This window comes from Monodon monoceros, unplaced genomic scaffold, assembly GCF_005190385.1.
Source record: "Monodon monoceros isolate NGI ecotype Baffin Bay Population unplaced genomic scaffold, NGI_Narwhal_1 Super_Scaffold_9, whole genome shotgun sequence".
NCBI lineage: Eukaryota > Metazoa > Chordata > Mammalia > Artiodactyla > Monodontidae > Monodon > Monodon monoceros.
The window spans coordinates 6,947,370-6,965,680 of NW_021703786.1; the positions used below are offsets into that span (position 1 = coordinate 6,947,370).

The 18,311-nt window shown below is 43.1% G+C and overlaps 1 protein-coding gene across 4 annotated transcripts; it reads right to left on the reverse strand.

Annotated features, from left to right (window-relative positions):
- Positions 1–1,469: 1,469 nt before the first annotated feature.
- VEZF1 (vascular endothelial zinc finger 1) lies at positions 1,470–17,165 on the reverse strand. 4 transcript variants are annotated; one of them, XM_029211044.1, is made up of 6 exons: positions 16,997–17,165; positions 11,581–12,275; positions 10,757–10,820; positions 9,515–9,716; positions 7,986–8,114; positions 1,470–4,862 (listed from the first exon to the last, which is right to left on the reverse strand). In XM_029211044.1, the coding sequence occupies exons 1-6, from the start codon at positions 17,027–17,029 to the stop codon at positions 4,435–4,437; spliced, it is 1,551 nt and encodes a 516-aa protein (XP_029066877.1). In that variant the 5' UTR covers positions 17,030–17,165; the 3' UTR covers positions 1,470–4,434. The 4 variants fall into 4 exon arrangements, with proteins under 4 accessions (XP_029066877.1, XP_029066879.1, XP_029066878.1 ...); XM_029211046.1 differs by having other exon boundaries at positions 2,053–4,862; positions 9,515–9,698; XM_029211045.1 differs by having other exon boundaries at positions 2,053–4,862; positions 7,986–8,117; positions 9,515–9,698.
- Positions 17,166–18,311: the final 1,146 nt, after the last annotated feature.

Here is an 18,311-nt window from a genome sequence, read left to right on the forward strand (position 1 = left end):
ACTTTAAGTTCTTCTTCTTCTACGTACTCTTCAAAGAGATATTTAACAGTTGGGAAGGTGGGATGTCAACTTAAAGATCATCAGGGATGAAGACAATTTCTGAAGCTATGATGCAAGTCAGTGGTGATACAGAATCTGAAGTGTAAAACTCCATTCCCTTCCCATGACAGGGCAGTTTTTGTAAAGGAAAGAATACTTGACCCTCATGGTCCAAGGCCAAGATCTGGGTCAAGTGCCTGTCTTGGGAAGAAGAGAGCTAACTAGTCAACCCCTGATGGGCTGGTCCAAGGGGAGGGCTAGATCACACAAAGATCCAAAGCAGAGCCCTGGACCCTCCCTCCATTCCTTCCTTGGGAACTACATGGGTCTCTGATTGCCCAAAAGTGAGCAGCCAAGAGAAGCTGGAGTCTAGATCAATGCACAAACTCAGTCAGTATTCAGCCGTGAACCATAACGCACTGATCTGCCTGGCCCCTACTTTTACAAGACAGGGAGAGATTATCCAGTAATCTGCCAGGGTCAGATCAGTTGTGGGGGAGATTTATGGGCCCAAATGGGGACAAATGGCATTCTTTCAGGCTACAAGACTCTTTAGAGAGGAAAGAGTACAGGACTGAAGGCCAGATTTATTAAGCCTGGGAGGGGAAAGTGATTACCATTCCATGCAACGATACTTGAGGATACTACAGGGAAAACCTCCACCATGCCCTCTACATCCCGAACCCAGGGCTCTCCGGAGAGGACCAAACAGCAGCGCCCCTTGAGAAGAGTGGAAACACCTGGACAGCCAGGACTGTTAACTAGCAGCTCAGTGAAATAACACTTCCCATTCCAGACAAAAGCAACATAAGGAACTCTTCCTTCAGCTGTTTTCACTGAGTCAATAAAGAGACTAAAGCAATTATCAGAGGAAGTTTGGAAAGCCTCAATTATATATGAAACAGATGTAGGTATCCAAAACTTTTTAAAAAATGGTGTCAGATCCATCTTGATTTGCTGTCTGGTGGTACTGTCACTTGGGTACTTGTCATACCCCTCTTAGCCTCCTTGGAGGCAGCAACCATGTCTTAATCACCTTTGTATGCCCTTTAGTGCCTAACAGTGCCTGGCACATTGTTGGTACTCAGTAGACATCTGATGAATCTAGTTGAACATAAATGGGTAGGCAACCCAGCCTAAAACCCTTTTCAAGTAAAGAAACTGGGTTTAGAGCATGCAAAGAAATGTTTGAAACCCACCTGCTCTGGGCTTTACTCAAGCTGACTGGAGGAGGTTACTTCTCTTACTGCAGCCAGTCTGGTGCATTTCCGCTCTTCCTTCTCGGTGGTCAAACCGGCCTGACATTAGTCCTTCCCTCTCTCTCCAGCCCAATATCAAGACGTGTGCACCTGGAGAAGCAGTGCTTCAAAAATTTCTCTATCATCATGGTGAAATGGTGAAGCTTCTGAGGTATTAAGCAATCCATCATAACGTTTGTGACCGGTTAACTTTAATTTGTCAAAATAAATCTGCAGTTTTTGCATGTTAGTAATACAGTGCTGGTATTGACAGGAAAAATCATCCATCTGCTTACAGAGAAACCTTCGTTTAGGAGCACACCTTAGGAGGGAAATGGATACACAATAAAAGGCAAATGTAGGCCAAGCAGCGAGCCCTAGGGCGTAACAGGCTGGATGTCAGATTTGAGGATGATCTAATACAACTGTTTAGCTGCCAATCTGATAAAGGGGAAGCTCTCAACCAGGTTACAACCAGAAGAGAAAAACAAACTCTCTGCTTTTTTCGTGAGCGGTGGCCTTCTTGCCTTCAACACTTGGTTGAATCAGTTCATCAGCATCAAAACTCAATTCCAGTTCCAAGACAGGAGAATTGCACCACACAACCTACTCGGCCCCTGCTTTCAGTGGCCCACTGCCACCCCCGGCCTGCCAACTCTCTCCCTCCCAAAAGAAGACACGACGTGGGTTTATTATTGCAGACAAGCTTAAGTGAATAAAGAATGCATACAAAATATCATTTTAACTGAAGTCATACAATGAAGTCTCACTCCTGTTTATTATACAATGAATTGATAAAGCAATCATTCCTAGTATATATCTTTTTTTTTTTTTTTTTTAAAGAACTAATACTTTTAGGGTTCTGACGACCACACTCTAGCCTGGGGGTAGGGTCCACACCTGCCCCCACTGAGGACTGCTCCTTGGGCCATTGTGGAGGAAGCCGGGGCCATCTCAATCATGGAGGATTGTGATTGCCAGCCCAGCCAGAGAGAGACGACAGGTCCCAGCGGGCAGAGCCAGAACCCGGTCCTGGGGCTGCATGCCAGGAAACGTTGGCTTCCTCCAAATGTGGCCAAGACCTGCCCAATCCAGACCTCAGCAGGGCCACGCACGGGCCTTCCCTACACGAGTCCTTCCAGTAGTCCACACATAATGCTCTACATATTAAAAACAAACCATTTTGGTACTGTGGATAGGAACAGTTGTAACAAAGTCATAGCTACATATTTTTCTCTACATTTTGTTTATTGAGACAAACTAATTAAAAGGCACAAACATAGGGCATGTTTACATGGACATTATAACAAACATACACATTAGAAGTGTAGGAATGTGTTGCCTTCCTGCTAAACAGAAAGTTCCTAAGCTTTTATATATACAAAAGTTGTACAATTTAATGTCCTAAAGTACAAAAGATCATTTATAAAATTATTTTACACTAAGTACTATTTATTTTATTTTTTTACTACGTAGTTCAACCCCCTCGAACTGTTTTGTATAATGACACACAGATACCTGTCCCTGATGTAGGAAGTCTGCCTCAGATGCAAGGTATTTTGATGCTTGAACTGACACAGTGGGGTATAAATGGAAGTCATCCAGTTTGATAGTCAGTCCTGCAAACATTCTGCAAGATTAACACAACTAATGTCCATTTCTCTTAACTGCAAGATTAAAAAAAAGGAAAAAAAACCAAAAACATATTGCAACTTAAAAAAAAATAATCACAGCGCCTTGGTTTTAGTAACTTTTTTTTCAAAACACAATGCTTTAAAAACATTAATGTGTGACATGATGGTGTAAAGAGTATCTGTCTCCCTAGCTTTTGGTTTCTACTTTGTACTATGTACAGAGATAAAACATCCGGCTAAGAAATAAAAAGCACATGTCTTAACGTGCACAAGCATTGCTGGATTTCTGCAGGGAGTGCAGACAGCCGTCTCCCTGAAAACCCGACAAAGCTGCTACAAGTGTTTTCTCAAAGAAAATAAAGTGATGTCCATATTTACAAAGTTGAACAAATCTGCACAATACTTAAGAAACAGAAGGAGAAATTAAAAAAAAAAGATACACTCTGCTTGTTCTGAAGGGGCATACTACCTAGTTAGTGGTTAGAATAAAAACTGTATACAATTTAATATAAGACATAAACTCTAGTGAGCAACTAACACACCTTTCCCTGTTGAAATATCAACAGGCTCTGATTGGGAGAGAGAGGGGCATATCACATCCCAGTGCCTCCAGCGTCTTCCAATTAAAGCAATATATTTTAACTGTTCCAAAGTACTCCTTGACCCCTGAATAGGAGTCCCATTGATCTCCGTTTGTTAGGAGTCTGCCTGTCCGCACACTTGCCTTCTCCTCTGTCAGCTGCGGCCTTTTCTTACCAAAACACATTGTGTATATTTTGTTTGTTTGTTTTTTTTAATTTTTTTAAAAAGTCAACTACAATGCTATATTCCATCAGGATTAGTATGCTGAGCAATATTTACATCTCCAAATATCAGGTCACAATCCCTATTATATGTTGAAGATAGAATGATAAATTATCATATGCTTTGCATATCAGAGCTGGTATCACCTTTCCCATAGGGAATGCTGCCTGAAATTAACATATTCCCAAAGGTAAAATGCATATTCTCTGAAATGCATTTTATTATGACAATGCATGTATTTACTCATAAAAACAATAAACACAGACAATTTTACACTAGCTCTCAATCCCTGGATTTAGAACTTCAGGTTAAAATCAGCCATCCACCTTGTATATATGGGGAGAAGAGTTCTGCTAGTGTTCAGGATAAAATGATTTCTTGGGATCAAAAACAGTAATGCTGCTTTTTAATTTTGAAATGGGTTTTGCTTTTTCATGATTGGTTTTAATTCCGGCTTTCATCTTGCCAACTACTATCCTGTTTAAGCAATGCTGTCAGCTAAAAGGAATTTCTGATTAAACTAAAGTGGTCCAGTGATAAGTGACATACACACCCTACTTTGAACAATCCCAGCCAAATTGGAGAATAATGCTACTACACTATTATTAACTAATGTAATAAATCTCCCAATTTCATGGTTTACTTTTTGCTTTAATAAACTAAAAGTAAGTTGCTGGTAAATATTTACTTGAACCCATATTTTGATTTTATAATACTGTTTACCAAGGTGGTGATGTAGGCAAAGCTTGGGGTAAGAAAGGCATGCTCTCTACAGGCCTCATTGCTATATTGAGAGGGGCAGCTAACGTCATAGGCGTGGGCAGGTTCATTGGAGACGTGATCGTGACAGGGTGTGCTATATTCACTGGGGCAGTGACGGGGGTGGGGAGGTTGACTGGGGTAGTGAGTGTTAAAGGAGAGGTCATGGACAATGGACTGGTTATAGTCACAGGGTGCCCTATGTTCATTGGGCTGGTTATGTTAACTGCACTTGAAACATTTACTGGACTTCTCATGCTCATTGCAGCGGCCACTGTGACTGGGTTTGACATAGTCCCAGACGACACAGAGGACGTTATATTGAATGGAGTAGTGAGAGTCACAGGTGTCGTAGCAGCCGTGGAGGTTTGGCACAGGTTAGCAGCTTCTAAAATAAGAAGACAAAAGGGCCTTTAGACTCTCAAAACAGTGAACACAATTCAGTTTCTGAATCAACTTCTTTTAATTAAAAAGGACAAACATTTAATAAATTAAATTATAGTTTTCTACCCTGTGGTCAACAGGAAGGGAGGATCCTTCTGAGCACAGGACTGGGGGCCAGGAATCCCAGCATGAGAGCAGATCTCTTCTGATGCTGTGCCTTTCACAAGACTGAGGCAACTGGCTTAGCCTTGGTGCTTTTGGTTTGGAGTTTAGATTTACTTACCTACCTCACAGTGATGCTGGAAGATCAGGTAATTTCTGCAAGGCACTCTGGGGGGCAGAGATATCAAGTAGGGCTAAGTATTCTCACTACCACTTCCATGTAGTTCCTCTGAATTCTAAAGACTTTCCCGGGAAGAACCAAGCACCCACAGGCCAGGCTGGAAGAGCTTGTTTACACAGAGCTGGGCAGACGGTTACACAGTAACAGATAATCAGAAAAATCTTCTCACAAGGCACACTGTAACTAGCAGAGAGAGGTGTGTGTCCTCGATGCTATGTACTCTAAAGCCTTCTCAGAGGTGAAGCCACGTTCTGTTAAGGTTTTAAAACTCCATTAAGTAGGGATGGATAAACAAGTTGTTTTAATATCATCTGTTTATTTCAGTCTTAGAAAAATCATTTTAGTTAAATAATCCTGTTGTTTCTGGTTGTTTCTTTTTTTTTTTTTTTTTTCTCTCTTTTTTTTTTCTGGTTGTTTCTTAACGCTGTTTAGAATGAACAAGTATCCCTCAGTAGGTTTATGTTCTCCTCCCCGCTCCCGTTTCTTCTTCTCTTTCTGAGGCTAACATAATCACCTACTTTATGCCTGGTGTCATTTAACTGTACGTATTCCACACACCACCAGCCATACCAAGGGGGACTAGCCAGGCTAGGAGACCCTGCAGTGAGCTGGGGGACCGTGGTCCTTGTTATCAGCAAAGCCTGGGCACTTCTTAAGGAAAACTTCCCTCACAGGTGACACCCCTTACACCACCCCTCAACAAAATTCAGCACCACCTGCTGGTGTGTCAGAAAAGTGCAGTAAGAAGACAGATGGGCGTGCTGGCTGTGACTTGGCTGTCAAAACAGAGAAACGCATTTGAGACTAAAGATGGAGGTCTGCCCGCAGGCCACGCATGGTCAAATCACCTCAGGTGGACCCTTGAGTCAATGAGCAGCCCTTCCTTGATGAGCATGATGTAACCTTGGCATTGCTTCATACTCTCTATCAGGGATTCCCAAACCTGGCTGATGATCAAAATCATTTACCTAGGGAGGTTTTTTTGAAAAAAACTGCTTCCCAGGAAATTCAATTGTGAGATTTAGATGGAACCTGGATATCTATCTATCTAAAAAGCTGCTGAGATGATGATCTCATTGTCATCCAGGTTTGGAAACTTATATTACCTTATTTAAGCCCAATATTTAAAAGGGACATGCTGATTCAAGTTCGGGTTTTCAGGTCAGGAGTCTCTTCTCCCCCCAGACGTGACATTTACTAACATGAACACAGAAGTTTCTAACATCAGTGGTCGTCTCCAAAGAGATTCATGCAACAAATGGGAACACAATAGCATTTTGTTTCACGCAGATCAGAAGATGAGCTAAACAACTGAGTCTTATTGTGCAAGCACACTGAAATACAATACCAAACAGAAGAGTGCAGAAGAAAAGAATGAGGGAGAAAACCGACTCACTTTTGAGGTGATGGTAGTGTGCTAAAAATATTCTCCTCCTGTTTTCACCAAATAAGCTTTCACTTACTTGGTGGGTGTGCCATCTCCCCACCTCCCCTTCATTTTCTTTTTAATCTAACCCTATCCCTTTCTGTAACTTAAACACTTTTACTTCTTCTCTGAGCAAAGCATCCTTCGTAATATGCTTTCAACCCACTATGCAATTCTCACGGCACATACACACATATAAAATTTTCTCCCCTACCCGCCATTCTCCATCCCTTCTCTTTATCACAAAATATTTAATCAAAATAATGACAAATATTCATTTGGAAGATAGGAATAAGCAGCACCTGAGGCAAAGTGGAAAGCCTATCTGAACTGCTGCATTCTTTCCTCCAGTGCCAGTAGATATATGGAAAAGCTATTCCTTTTATCTTTTTCCAAGTACAGGATGTTTAGAAGGGATGTGAGGAAGGGAATAGCTGCACTACATGAACGCAAAGGATGGAAGAAACTACACAGCAAAGGAATTACAGCAGAGCTTACATGCAGCGGATTCCTTATGAACTTAAAATAAAACAGTAAGGCGTGACAAGGGTGGGGAAGGCAAAGCGGAATTTAGGAATCTGTCCTGTGGCCGATGATGCATTGACAAAATGATTTAACTGAAACGGCTGCACAGCAGTCCAGAAGCCAAAGCTGCAGCTACTAAGTTAAAAAGCTGTGCTGAAAACTGATACTCCAACCGCTTCTTTGTAAGATATATATGAGAGAAAAGCAAACCACGCCCAGTTTCAGTAACAATTACAGCAAAGTCACTAACAACTGAAGTACATACATGTTAAGCTAATGCCAGCCCCAGTGACAGACTGAATTAGATTAAGGGTGAGACCGAGAAAAAAGACATCAGCATTATAGAGTCTGAAATATGTAATAAATAATACAATTCAGAAAGAACACTAAAGAGCAGAAAATAACACAGTTGTAAGAAAATGAACTTATGTACACATAAGGATATTTCATCTACCTTTAAGAGTGGGACTATTTTAGAAACACAAAAAGGAGCCTTTAATGCATGGAGGTTGACATAAAAATGAACATAAAAAGGAACTCTGAGCATACACAGCAAAGGACCAAATTTGGCTACAAATGTGTAACAAAATTAAGTCAAAAGAAAGAACCTGACAAGACGTACTAAGAATTTTTATTTCCTAGTAAAAAAAACTTACTTGGAGGCTTGGAAGCTTTGTTGCTAATAACTTTACCAGGTATTTCCTAGCATACAGTATCTCCTTAAAGTGTTTCCATAAAGCTGAATTCTCTAAGCTGTGGCTGTTTTACTTTGTTACTTGGCATACCAGATGAAAACACTAGCCACGCTGTGAGCACTGGATGCCTCATCTTACCTTTCTTTCTTGCTTTGACAGCTTCTTCCCACAGTCTCAGTGTCTCTACCTGCTTCCCTGGCCAGCTCGTCACATGCTGCTGCTGCTGCTGCTGCTGCTTCTGGCTGCTGGTCTCTTCACTCATGCACGCTGCTCCAAAGACAAAGACAGAAACGCTATATTTACCTGGAAAAAGTGTGGCTATTTTTTCAAAATCCGAACTTAGATACTTTGACTCCTCATGCCTCTATGATCTTTATCATTTGACCTGATAGTTTTTTACTATAGTACATCTTTTGTGCTGCTGTGTCTCTACTGGTCAAAATAGATAAATTTTAAAACTCCAGAGAGCTAGGGAAAACCAACATAAAAGAATTCTTTGCTACATTAAAAAGCAAGTATCTTTTAGAATGGAACTTGGGTAATATTAGCATGGAATAATTAATGCTCATCAAAATATGTAACATAGTTAGTTACCTGACCACAACGATGTACATTAAAAGTAAATTTCTGTAAAGTTAACAAAGTTTGATGTGCTAGATAATAAACCCAATGTACTTACAAAGAAGCAAAAACGAATGAGATTGAAACACATTAACCATTCTTTCCCATTCACGTTTGGCCACCTATTCTGAGAATCTGATGTTTCTGCTGCATGAAGTACATATATAATAGAATACAGAATTAGGAAAACACTTTCTTCTGGTGGTTAGGGAGATCTTAGAAAAAAGCCTGGGTAAATGCAAGTATTGAATTTTATCCACAAGTCCCTGGAATATTCTATCTTTTCAACTCTGAATTTAAGGTAAGCAAAGCATTTAAACATTCAAATGGGTACGCTATCCCTTTTCTCTATAGATTTGGGTTTGAGAAGTAAAATTATGTAACACTGCTTTTATCTTTAGGTTATGAAGGACATGTTATTAATACTATCAGGAGTTAGGGGGCACTCGTGCCTGAGAATCTTCCTAACATTAAATAACATCAGTTAAGATTGCCTGGCATAAGATGCAGCTTCCTAGTATGGCTTCTGCTGCCACAATCCTAACACACTAAAGCTTTTTATTCAAACCCCATAGAAGAAGGGACACACTGAAAAATAGCTGCAGGGAAATTGTGCTCTTCTAACATGGAGGTTATTAGTAGACAGTACAGGATTAAAAGCAAAATAAGTGGAGAGTTTATCATTGTTGCCTGTATACATGGACGGAAAGTGTATTTCCAACACTAATATACACCGTCCATTGACGAGTGTTTGCATACTTTAGCAACAGGAGGAAACAAGTAAGGTGAACATTAATATAGTCCTGAGAACACAGGTGAAAATATCTTCAATATATTATAAAAAAAAAAATCTAGATTCCATCAACCTGAAACGCAAAAGAAATACAATTTGGGCTTCCCTGGTGGCGCACTGGTTGAGAGTCCGCCTGCTGACGCGTCCGGAGCCTGTGCTCCACAACGGGAGAGGCCACGACAGTGAGAGGCCCGCGTACCGCAAAAAAAAAAAAAAAAAAAAAAAAGGAAATACAATTTGAAGTGTCACCTACTTTTACTGATGCCTTGTTTACATGTATTGCAGTTGATGCTTTGGCTCTGCCCATGTGTCTTTAGGTGGCTGGTGATGTATGCTGCGCTCAGGAGCTTCCCGCAGATGTTACAGGATACCTTGCCTTCGTGGCGTACCATGTGTGTCCGCAGTCTGTCTTTGGTGGCAAAGGCAGCAGTGCACGTCTGCATGAGGGAGGAAAACTTTTTTTAAATATAGACTATCCTGTTCTACTCATTTTAAAGTACGTTATATTCTAGGTATTACCCTACTCATGTCAGCAAGCAGACTGAGTCAGCTGAATTTTAACTGCATGTATTACCTAGAATTGTACTCACGATAAAACACCTGGTGAATTTTAGACTCTTACATTTTGAGGGGAAGAAAAAAATATCAACAAAGTAGTGAAAAGATGTGAGCTGTAGAGTCAGTTAAACCTGGATTTAAATCCAGCTCCCTGACCCAATAAACAATGTAATACTCAGAAAGTTAGCTAACCTATCTGAATTGATTTCATCTGTAAAATGCAAATAATACCTACCTCACAAAATTACTGGTGGATTAAGAGCCTGGCCCAAGGCCTCATGACAGGTAATCACTCAATGACACTAGCTTCGTTCCTCCAATTGGATTTTTCTTAGAATTCGAATCACTTACTTAATAAAATCAGTCATTAAAAAAATTTAACTGAAAGGAGCACAAAAAGACTTCCAGCAAAAAACCAGAATTACTGACGCCCAACACAGTCATTTCATTTTGCAAGATTCTTAACCTCTTCATTACCACAACTTATGTCATTAGAGAATGCTCCAATTTGGCGATAGCAGACAAAAATCCAGTAAGTGGTAACATTTGGGAGAAAATTCATATCTTCTTAGATTATGGTTAAAACAACCTCAATCATCAACCCAGAAGTTAATTTAAAACACTTCATTCATTTATTCTTTTCAAATAAACGACCTTTGCAAGACAATAAATTTTTTTTTCTTATAACAATAAATACTGTTGCCCAAGGAAAATGAAATGTAGCTTAACAAAAACAACATTTACATTTTTAAATGATCTTGCCTCACAGAAATAGAAGCTGTCATTTATATTTTATAAAACCAGAATTCAAATGGACCACATTTACTCAAGTCAGTGATTTTACGACTATTCAAGAAAGGTGAGACTTGACTGGCTCAGACCTTCTGGATAATGTGCATTAAGTGCTACACTAAGGATAAGTCATTTTAACTCTTACTTGGCATTTGAAGGGTCTTTCTGTTGAATGGACATGTTTTACGTGACAGCTTAAGTGGTCAGGCCTGTGAAAGAGAGAGTTTCAACAGAAGATGTAATGGAACACACATAGAGAAATGCTACTTACTGTGATGTTTACATGCTTGGCAGACATGGGTGGGGGACATTTTAAAGAAAGACAGCAGAATTACCAACTCCCCCAACCCCCAGTGCAAGCCTCCTTACCTCTCTTACCATAAACAAAAGTCTTAGTCCTTTATACCTGTTAATTTTCTTTCCTAGTCAACATCAAATCGTATTAGGTCTTGATTCTTTACAATTACAAAATACCCAAAGTTTAGTCCTAACACTTGCCAGAGACAACTGCTACTACATTAACTTTAAAAGCCTTTAAAAATGAAAATTAGTGAAATGTTAGTAACCACAGAAAAATGGAAAAAAACGTTCTCTTAAAAGTTTTAAGAGATTCCAAGGTCATCCCAACTTCCAGGATACGTTTCTTTGGTTTGTGCAGTGAATCTCATGTCCAGCCACCCAAATGAATTGAAAACTAATGGTTTCGCAGTGATAAGAAGTACTGATGTGCCGAAAGAAGGCCTGAGTCCACCAAGGCACTTCTTAAATGAAATAATAAGTTAATCACTATGTCACCACTTGTCAGCCACACCAAAACTGGAATTAGACCTGGAGGTGTAATACTTTATCTGTCACCAATCTCCTCTAATAACGCAGGCCTGCAAATATCTATTCTCACATAAACCTTCTAGATCACGCAGAGATCGTATTGATACCATAATGAAAAAAAAGCAAAGCAAAATGCAGTACCTCGAGAAGCCTTTCCCACAAACACTGCAAGTATAGGGTTTGGTGATGCCTCCTTCGTGAGACCTCACATGGTAAGTCATCCGGTCCTTCCTCTTGAAGCGCTGATTACAAATAGGACACTCGAAGGGCTTTTCGTCCGAATGGGAGAGCTTGTGCCGATTGAGGTGGTACACATCTCGGAAGGCCTTCCCACACATCTCACAAGCATGGTTCTTCTTGACAGGCTTACTGGGTTTCTTGACAGACTGCGTCACGGGCATAGCTGTGGTGCTGGCACTGCTGCTGGGGTTGGTGCCCGAGGAAGATGTAGTGACTGTTGACAAGATGCCTGCAATGGTTGAGACCAACGAAGTTCGGCTGCTGTCCCCAGCGATGGTGGAGATAAGGGGAACGACCGTGGTGGGGGTTTTCTTTGGCCGGGACACCAACTTGATGCCTGTGTGGCAGGACTCGTGGCGCCTCAGGTGATAGCTGTCCCTGAAAGCTTTACTGCAGTAAGTGCACACAAAGGAAGTTTTGGGTTTTTCTTTTTTAATCCCGATGGCATCCTTTAATGTTTCTGGAGCAGCCTGAGGTTTCTGAGTTATCGGTATTGGAAGCAATGGTTTCTGATCGGGGGGCTCCACAGCAGAGCTCAGGAGGGGCAGCAAGCTGTTCTGTGCTGCCTGCTGTTGGTGATGGGAGGCTTCGTGGGCCTAAAACCAAACATTTGCACTTCAGAAATTCAGCCTCTCACAATGACCTTCAAAATTCAACATGCTTCAGACAAATGAGACCAGAAGAAACAATCAAGGAGCCTGTAAGCTACTCTCTGTAGCAGAGATCCAGCAACCACCTGGCTACTCTCAGAGCTCCCAATACAAAGCATTAAAATCACTGCACAGACACAAAACTTTTGCGAGTAAGTTGCTGACAGTGATCTTGCTTTCAAACAGCTGACTAAACTACACACCACCCTGGTTCATAAGGGACATACCAGCTGATGAAACGAGTCTGCATTAGTCTGTCAGTGCTGAGACCAAGTTTAAATAACTTGTCAAAAAAATTACACTCCAGACTTAACCATTTAACAGTACCTTACTGCAGTAACCCACAAGCCACACACTCACACATACACATATAGACAAGTAATCATCTACTTGTCTATTTTACCTAGGAAAATAGATGTCTCTCCCCTTCCACCACAAACTCTCAGTGACCGAGGAAAGAGGCTGTTGCTAAGCAATACAAGGAATCTAGGTCTCTGAATACATATGCTAGTGGTTAAGTTTACTTTTAAAGTTTCCACTTAACTCTACTAAAAGATTTGGTTGAAATGGAATCTGCTATTAATCATCCTGGAAGGCATCTGTGAAGGCAGCCCCCAGCAAACACCTGTCAATTGTTTCTCAGTTCATTTAATCTTACACTAGAAGTCTGCATCCTTTAGCAACACTAGTTGTTCAAACCCTAAACTCAGACTAATAAGAAAAAACAAACTATAAATAATTTAAATTCCTTTCATTTTCATCTTCTTCTAGCAGTGGTAGGGCGAGTTAAAGTATTGGACATTTGCTGTTATAAAGTGCTTTTCCACTCCAAAACTGGGAGCTGGACAATGTTTGGAAATTTTCTTTAGCTGCACTGAAACCAAAATTTCATTGTGGGTCAGGTTCTTGGTATTTATGAGTAGTTACTCACTTGGTTTTGATTCTTCCAAAATTCTCCATACCTCTATACTGATTAACATTTAGGAAATGATGGAAAAAAATTCCTGAAATAGTTCTTCCTAATATGCTGTATTTGATCAACATTATTTTTGAAACTCTTGACAGTGAGCTCGAGCCCCTATGCTTGAGTTTTGTCATCCTAAAAGGATACATGCACTCAGAGGTAAGAGTTCCAAATGTTTTAAGCATACAGTGTCCTAGGAAGGGCCCATCCCATCATCTCAGACACTCTAGACACTTATTTACCCTTTTCACTCTAAATCTAAGTTCTACATTACACTCCATTAAGTAAAAAAATATGGAGACACACAGACACACTCACACAAGAGCTCCTCTCCTGACGAATAAGAACACCTACCACACACAGCTCCATGTTTACTTGATAGCAGCACAACAGCTAAACCTAGAACCAGACTTCCCTAAATCATCAGGAGGTGTCATATCCAGAGTTAACCACTTTCAATTTAACTATTTTGACTGAATCTTCCTTTGAGTCCTAGAAGTACTCATAGAAATTGTGTGCTTACTTATGAGTATCTTTCTGGACTTAGTGCTCACACTGAGTCCACTTTTAATTTAATTTATGGAGCTCCTGTAATTGTCAGGGTCTACCCAAGTGACTTTAGTAAAAACTTTATAGAATTTGGACTCTAATCTTACCCCCTTTCCAACCTGGCTGTAGGATGCCCAAGCTTCCGTACAGTATACAAACGGTTAATAGCTGAAGATAGCTCAAGATATACAATTTCAAAGGCTAACAGATCAGATAATAGGGAAAGCAAATCTTCTGGACAAAGTTCAGACTTATAGTGTTTAGAGGCATTTTTCAATTCTAAACAACCATTAGTTCGATGGAGTACTAAAAGCACTTACTGCCATTTTACCAATTCAGATGTCTGTGGCAACATAAAGTATTTTTACAGCATTGCTGAAGCTCACTCTCACAGGAGGGTCACACCAGGTCCCTGCTTCTCGGGTGAAATGCTGTAGAATGCCTCGCCCACTACGGGAATCACTCTCTGAGGATTCCTAGGATCCCCACACTTCTATATGAATGAAGCCTTCTAAGAGGGGAACTGGGTTTTCCCAACTTGTTCTCTGAGGGAGAGACAGAGTAAAATAACAACCATGGCCTGCCTTCAGTTAAGTGATTTTTAAAAATATATAACTTCTGGGTAGACTTTTATTTGACTAGCATCATCAAACCAAAGTTTTAATTTTATCTCCCATCTCTTTCAACTGCAAGGCTTTTTTAACCCTGCCCAAGCTTTCCTCTTCTGGGGCTGGCAAAAAAACAAAACAGAAATGTTATTTCATCACCCAGGGTGGTAGGATATGGCACCATGAAATCTCCAGTGCCAGAGGGTAAAAGATTTTGTACTGAAGGAAACTGGCATCAGTGAGTCATATCTTGAATATCCTATTAGGAGAATCATCCATCAAACACTTTAACAGATATGGGTTTCACTTTCCACCAGGTTATTTGGAAAGCAAGCACGTATTAAATTGTTTTAAAATATAAATTCAACAGGATGCTCCAGGAAACAAATGAGAGAGTTTAACTCTCCATTTCCCCAGTGAAAATTACTTAAAACTGGAACTGAGTAAGTCTATTCATACCTTTCCAGAGAAAAGACTGAAATATTCTCTTTACCCATTCAACTGTCCTCGGCTCTAAATTATAAGTTTTCCAACAATTTTCACTGCACACATTGCCAAGCCCAGGATCAAATATTAGCTTTCACACTTCTCCATCAGGTGGAAAAAAAGATTTTAATAGCTGAAAAAAATTAAATAATATAAAATCTAATTAAAAAGTTGATCATTAAATGCTTGGCATTTGCTTTCCCCAGGAAAAGAATAATAAAAGTATTCCAAAAGATTTTTCAACTAGTTTTCCAAAAATTAGTTACGGGGTTTTCCTTTACATAAAGAACTCTCGTTTTTTTTCAATCTCCATTGAGAGCACGTTTAATATGGTAAATCTAAATCATTCCTCATGTGAAAAATCACTGCAGTGGCCCATTAATCCCATATTTTAAAATGACCATTTGAAAGCTTTTTCTAGAGAGGGCATTTGCCACCTTTACACCAACCTGGATGCAAGCTAGTTATGTATCATTTTTTTCCAATGCATTTTTAAGTTGACTTATCACATTATCAAGCTCATCAAAGCACTTGTTAAAACAATACAAGATCACAATAAGGGCCAAGTTAGTGAATTCCGTAATTTTGGGTATGTTCAATTTTAAGAAGCCTGAATATATTTCAATTACTTAAAAATCAAATTACTCACATTCGAAAGAATACTTCTTAAAACAATAAACCATCTCTACACAGTAGGCACTATTTGAATTATCCAGTTCCTTATATTAACTCCACTGGGATGGGTCCAGTGGCTGGGAGGATTTTTTTTGAAAATTCTGCATCCGTTCCTGGTTAGTTCCAAAAGGTCTCAAGCGCCCAAGCTACGCATTTGGGATTTCACGAAGTTATTCAAAGAAGGAAAATAACTCAGAGAGGCGGGAAGAACGCACTTAAAGTGACGAGCTTCCTAACCTCCGGTTCCTAAGTTTCCCCGTGAGCTCATTACTACTGCCCATTAAGTGCTTCGTTTTCAAACAGAAACGAAGCGGGGAAAAAATAAGTTTTAGGTCTTCCAAATAGGGGTCCCCACCTCAGATGGGCGGCAAGAAGGTTGCCAACGCATCGGCTACAGTCACCTTCAAGTTTCTTGCAAAAAGTGAAGACCAACACCCCACGAATGACTCATCTGGGGGCTCTGTAAGCGGACTTTGTTTGCTCTCTCCACTGGCCGTCTCCCCCACTTGGTTGGAGGAAACGCTAAAGGTGGGACGAGAGAGAAACGCGCCCCAGCAGAAGGTGGGGCCTCCCGGAGTCCCGGGCCCCCGCCCCCCCCACCCTCGGCCGGGGGATTCCCCGGGCTGAATGGGACGGCGGTAGAGCTGGACAGAGGGAGAGGGTGTCAGCTGCCAAGGCTCGGCACTGGCTTGGGAATGAAAACACGTAAATCCAACAAAAAAGTTTGGGGAGGGGATACACGTTTACAGCACCCCCAAACTGGGTAAACATGAGGGGGGCGGCGGGAAGGGGGAGTGGCGGGGAGCCCAAGGATACCCGCTATTCGCGGGGACTCGAGCGGGGGGGCTTGTCAGAAAGTCAACATATACACACAAAAAGAAGACAGGGAGGTGAAAAGAACGGAGAGCGAGCGAAAAGATGCATGAAGTGGGGGGGAAGTGAGCAGGATCCGGGGACCCCCCTCACCCCACGGTGCGGGCCCGGGCCCGGCGCGCCGTGGCCGAGCGGACCGCGCTATCCAGCGGCCCGGCGCCCTCCTTTCTCTGGGCCGCGGCTGGTGACAGCGACCGGCCTCCTCCCTTCCCCTTCAGGGCGGGAGGGAAGGGTGTGTGTGTGTGTGTGCGTGTGTGTTTGTGTGCTGGGGGGGGGGACCGGGGGTCACCCCGAGGCCTGCTCTCTTCCCCGCACCCCGTGAGGCCGCCTCCTTTCACCTCAGCAGCCCCGCTCCGCCGAGGCGGGCGGGCGGAAAAACAAAGGGGGATTAAGGCCGGGCCGGAGAGCGGAGCCGGGAGGGAGGGAGGAGGAGCGCCCGCCCGCCCGCCCGCCAGCCCCGGGCCCGGCCCCCCTGTCCCCCCCGTGTCCCCCCCGTGGGGGGGCCCCCGTACCTGGAACAGGAACGCGGTCCAGTTGGCCTCCATGGCTGCAGCGGCCGACCCCCCTCCTCCCCACTCCCCCCGCTCGGGGAGCCTCCTCAGGCGGAGGAGGCGACAACAAAGCGGCGGCGGCGGCGGCGGCGGCAGCGGCAGCGGCGGCTCCTCAACATGGCAGCGCCGAGCGCGGCCACTTCCGGTAACCTCCGGGACGCACCACCGCCGCGGCGAGCGCGGGCGGGGGGGGAGCCCCGACCCGGCCGCCGCCGCCCCCAGTGGCCCGGACCCCTCCCGGGCGTCCCCGCGGCCCGCTCGCCGCCTCGGAGCTCAGCCAGTGCCTGCGGGCGGTGGGGTCAGGGCCCCCGCGGGGGGGCTGGGGTGGGGCCGGGGGCGGGGATGGGGCGCGGCGTCCCCCCCCGCGGGGGTGTGTGGTGCTGCGGTCCGTGGCTCAGGCAGCTGGAACAGGGGGAGCTCAGGAGAGAAGATGGAGGACGCCAGGGTCTGGCGCTGGCTTGCTGGGCACGGCCGGGCCGGCTCCCGTGACTCAAACCCGGTGCCCGACAGCATCGCGTCCCTCTCAGGCCCTCAGCGGAAGGCACAGGCCACGGTGGCCCCCGGGCTCTTCAGTCCCTTTCGCGCAGCACAGCCCCTACCTCCAAACTGGGGGAAGCCCCTTCGACTTGGAGTGTCTTTCCCCTCTGGTATTTCATTCCAGCGAAACCTTCCGCACTCTTGCTGGATACGCATCTACCTGAGTGGCCTTCCAACTCAAGCAGGGAATCCCACTGGGGTGCAGCCTCAGATCCTCCCTGTGCGGAGGGAAACACTTCCCACGCGTTGAGGTGTCATTACTGGGTTATTCTTGGGTGAAGGGCTGAGCTTCCCCATCCTCTTCTTAACTCCAGATATGATGTGAAATTCTACCGAACACCCCCCTCTCCCGCCAACAAAAATATTTTTTTTTAATTAAAGAGAAAGTACAGACAAAAAATTGTTTTAGTGCTTTAGTACAGTCTACTTCCTCACCCCCCAAAACAAGAATCGAACTTCTGGTTGGACAGCGTCAGTTGTCACTGAGGTGACCCCAGCCTCTGTTTGCAGTTCCAAGTCTTCCGTGTAGGCGTCACTGCTACTGGAACTTTGTACGATGATGCCCTGAACATTTTCTATCAAAGACAAGCTGTTATTAAACAAGTGCCTCCAGTCCAAGAAGTCTCCTGTGGCGGGAAATGAGGAGGCAGCCTCTATCAGTGATATTTTTGTAAACTCTGGCTTTAAAAAATTCCACAGATGGTCACATTATTTCAAGACTTCAACCTCTTTCATAACC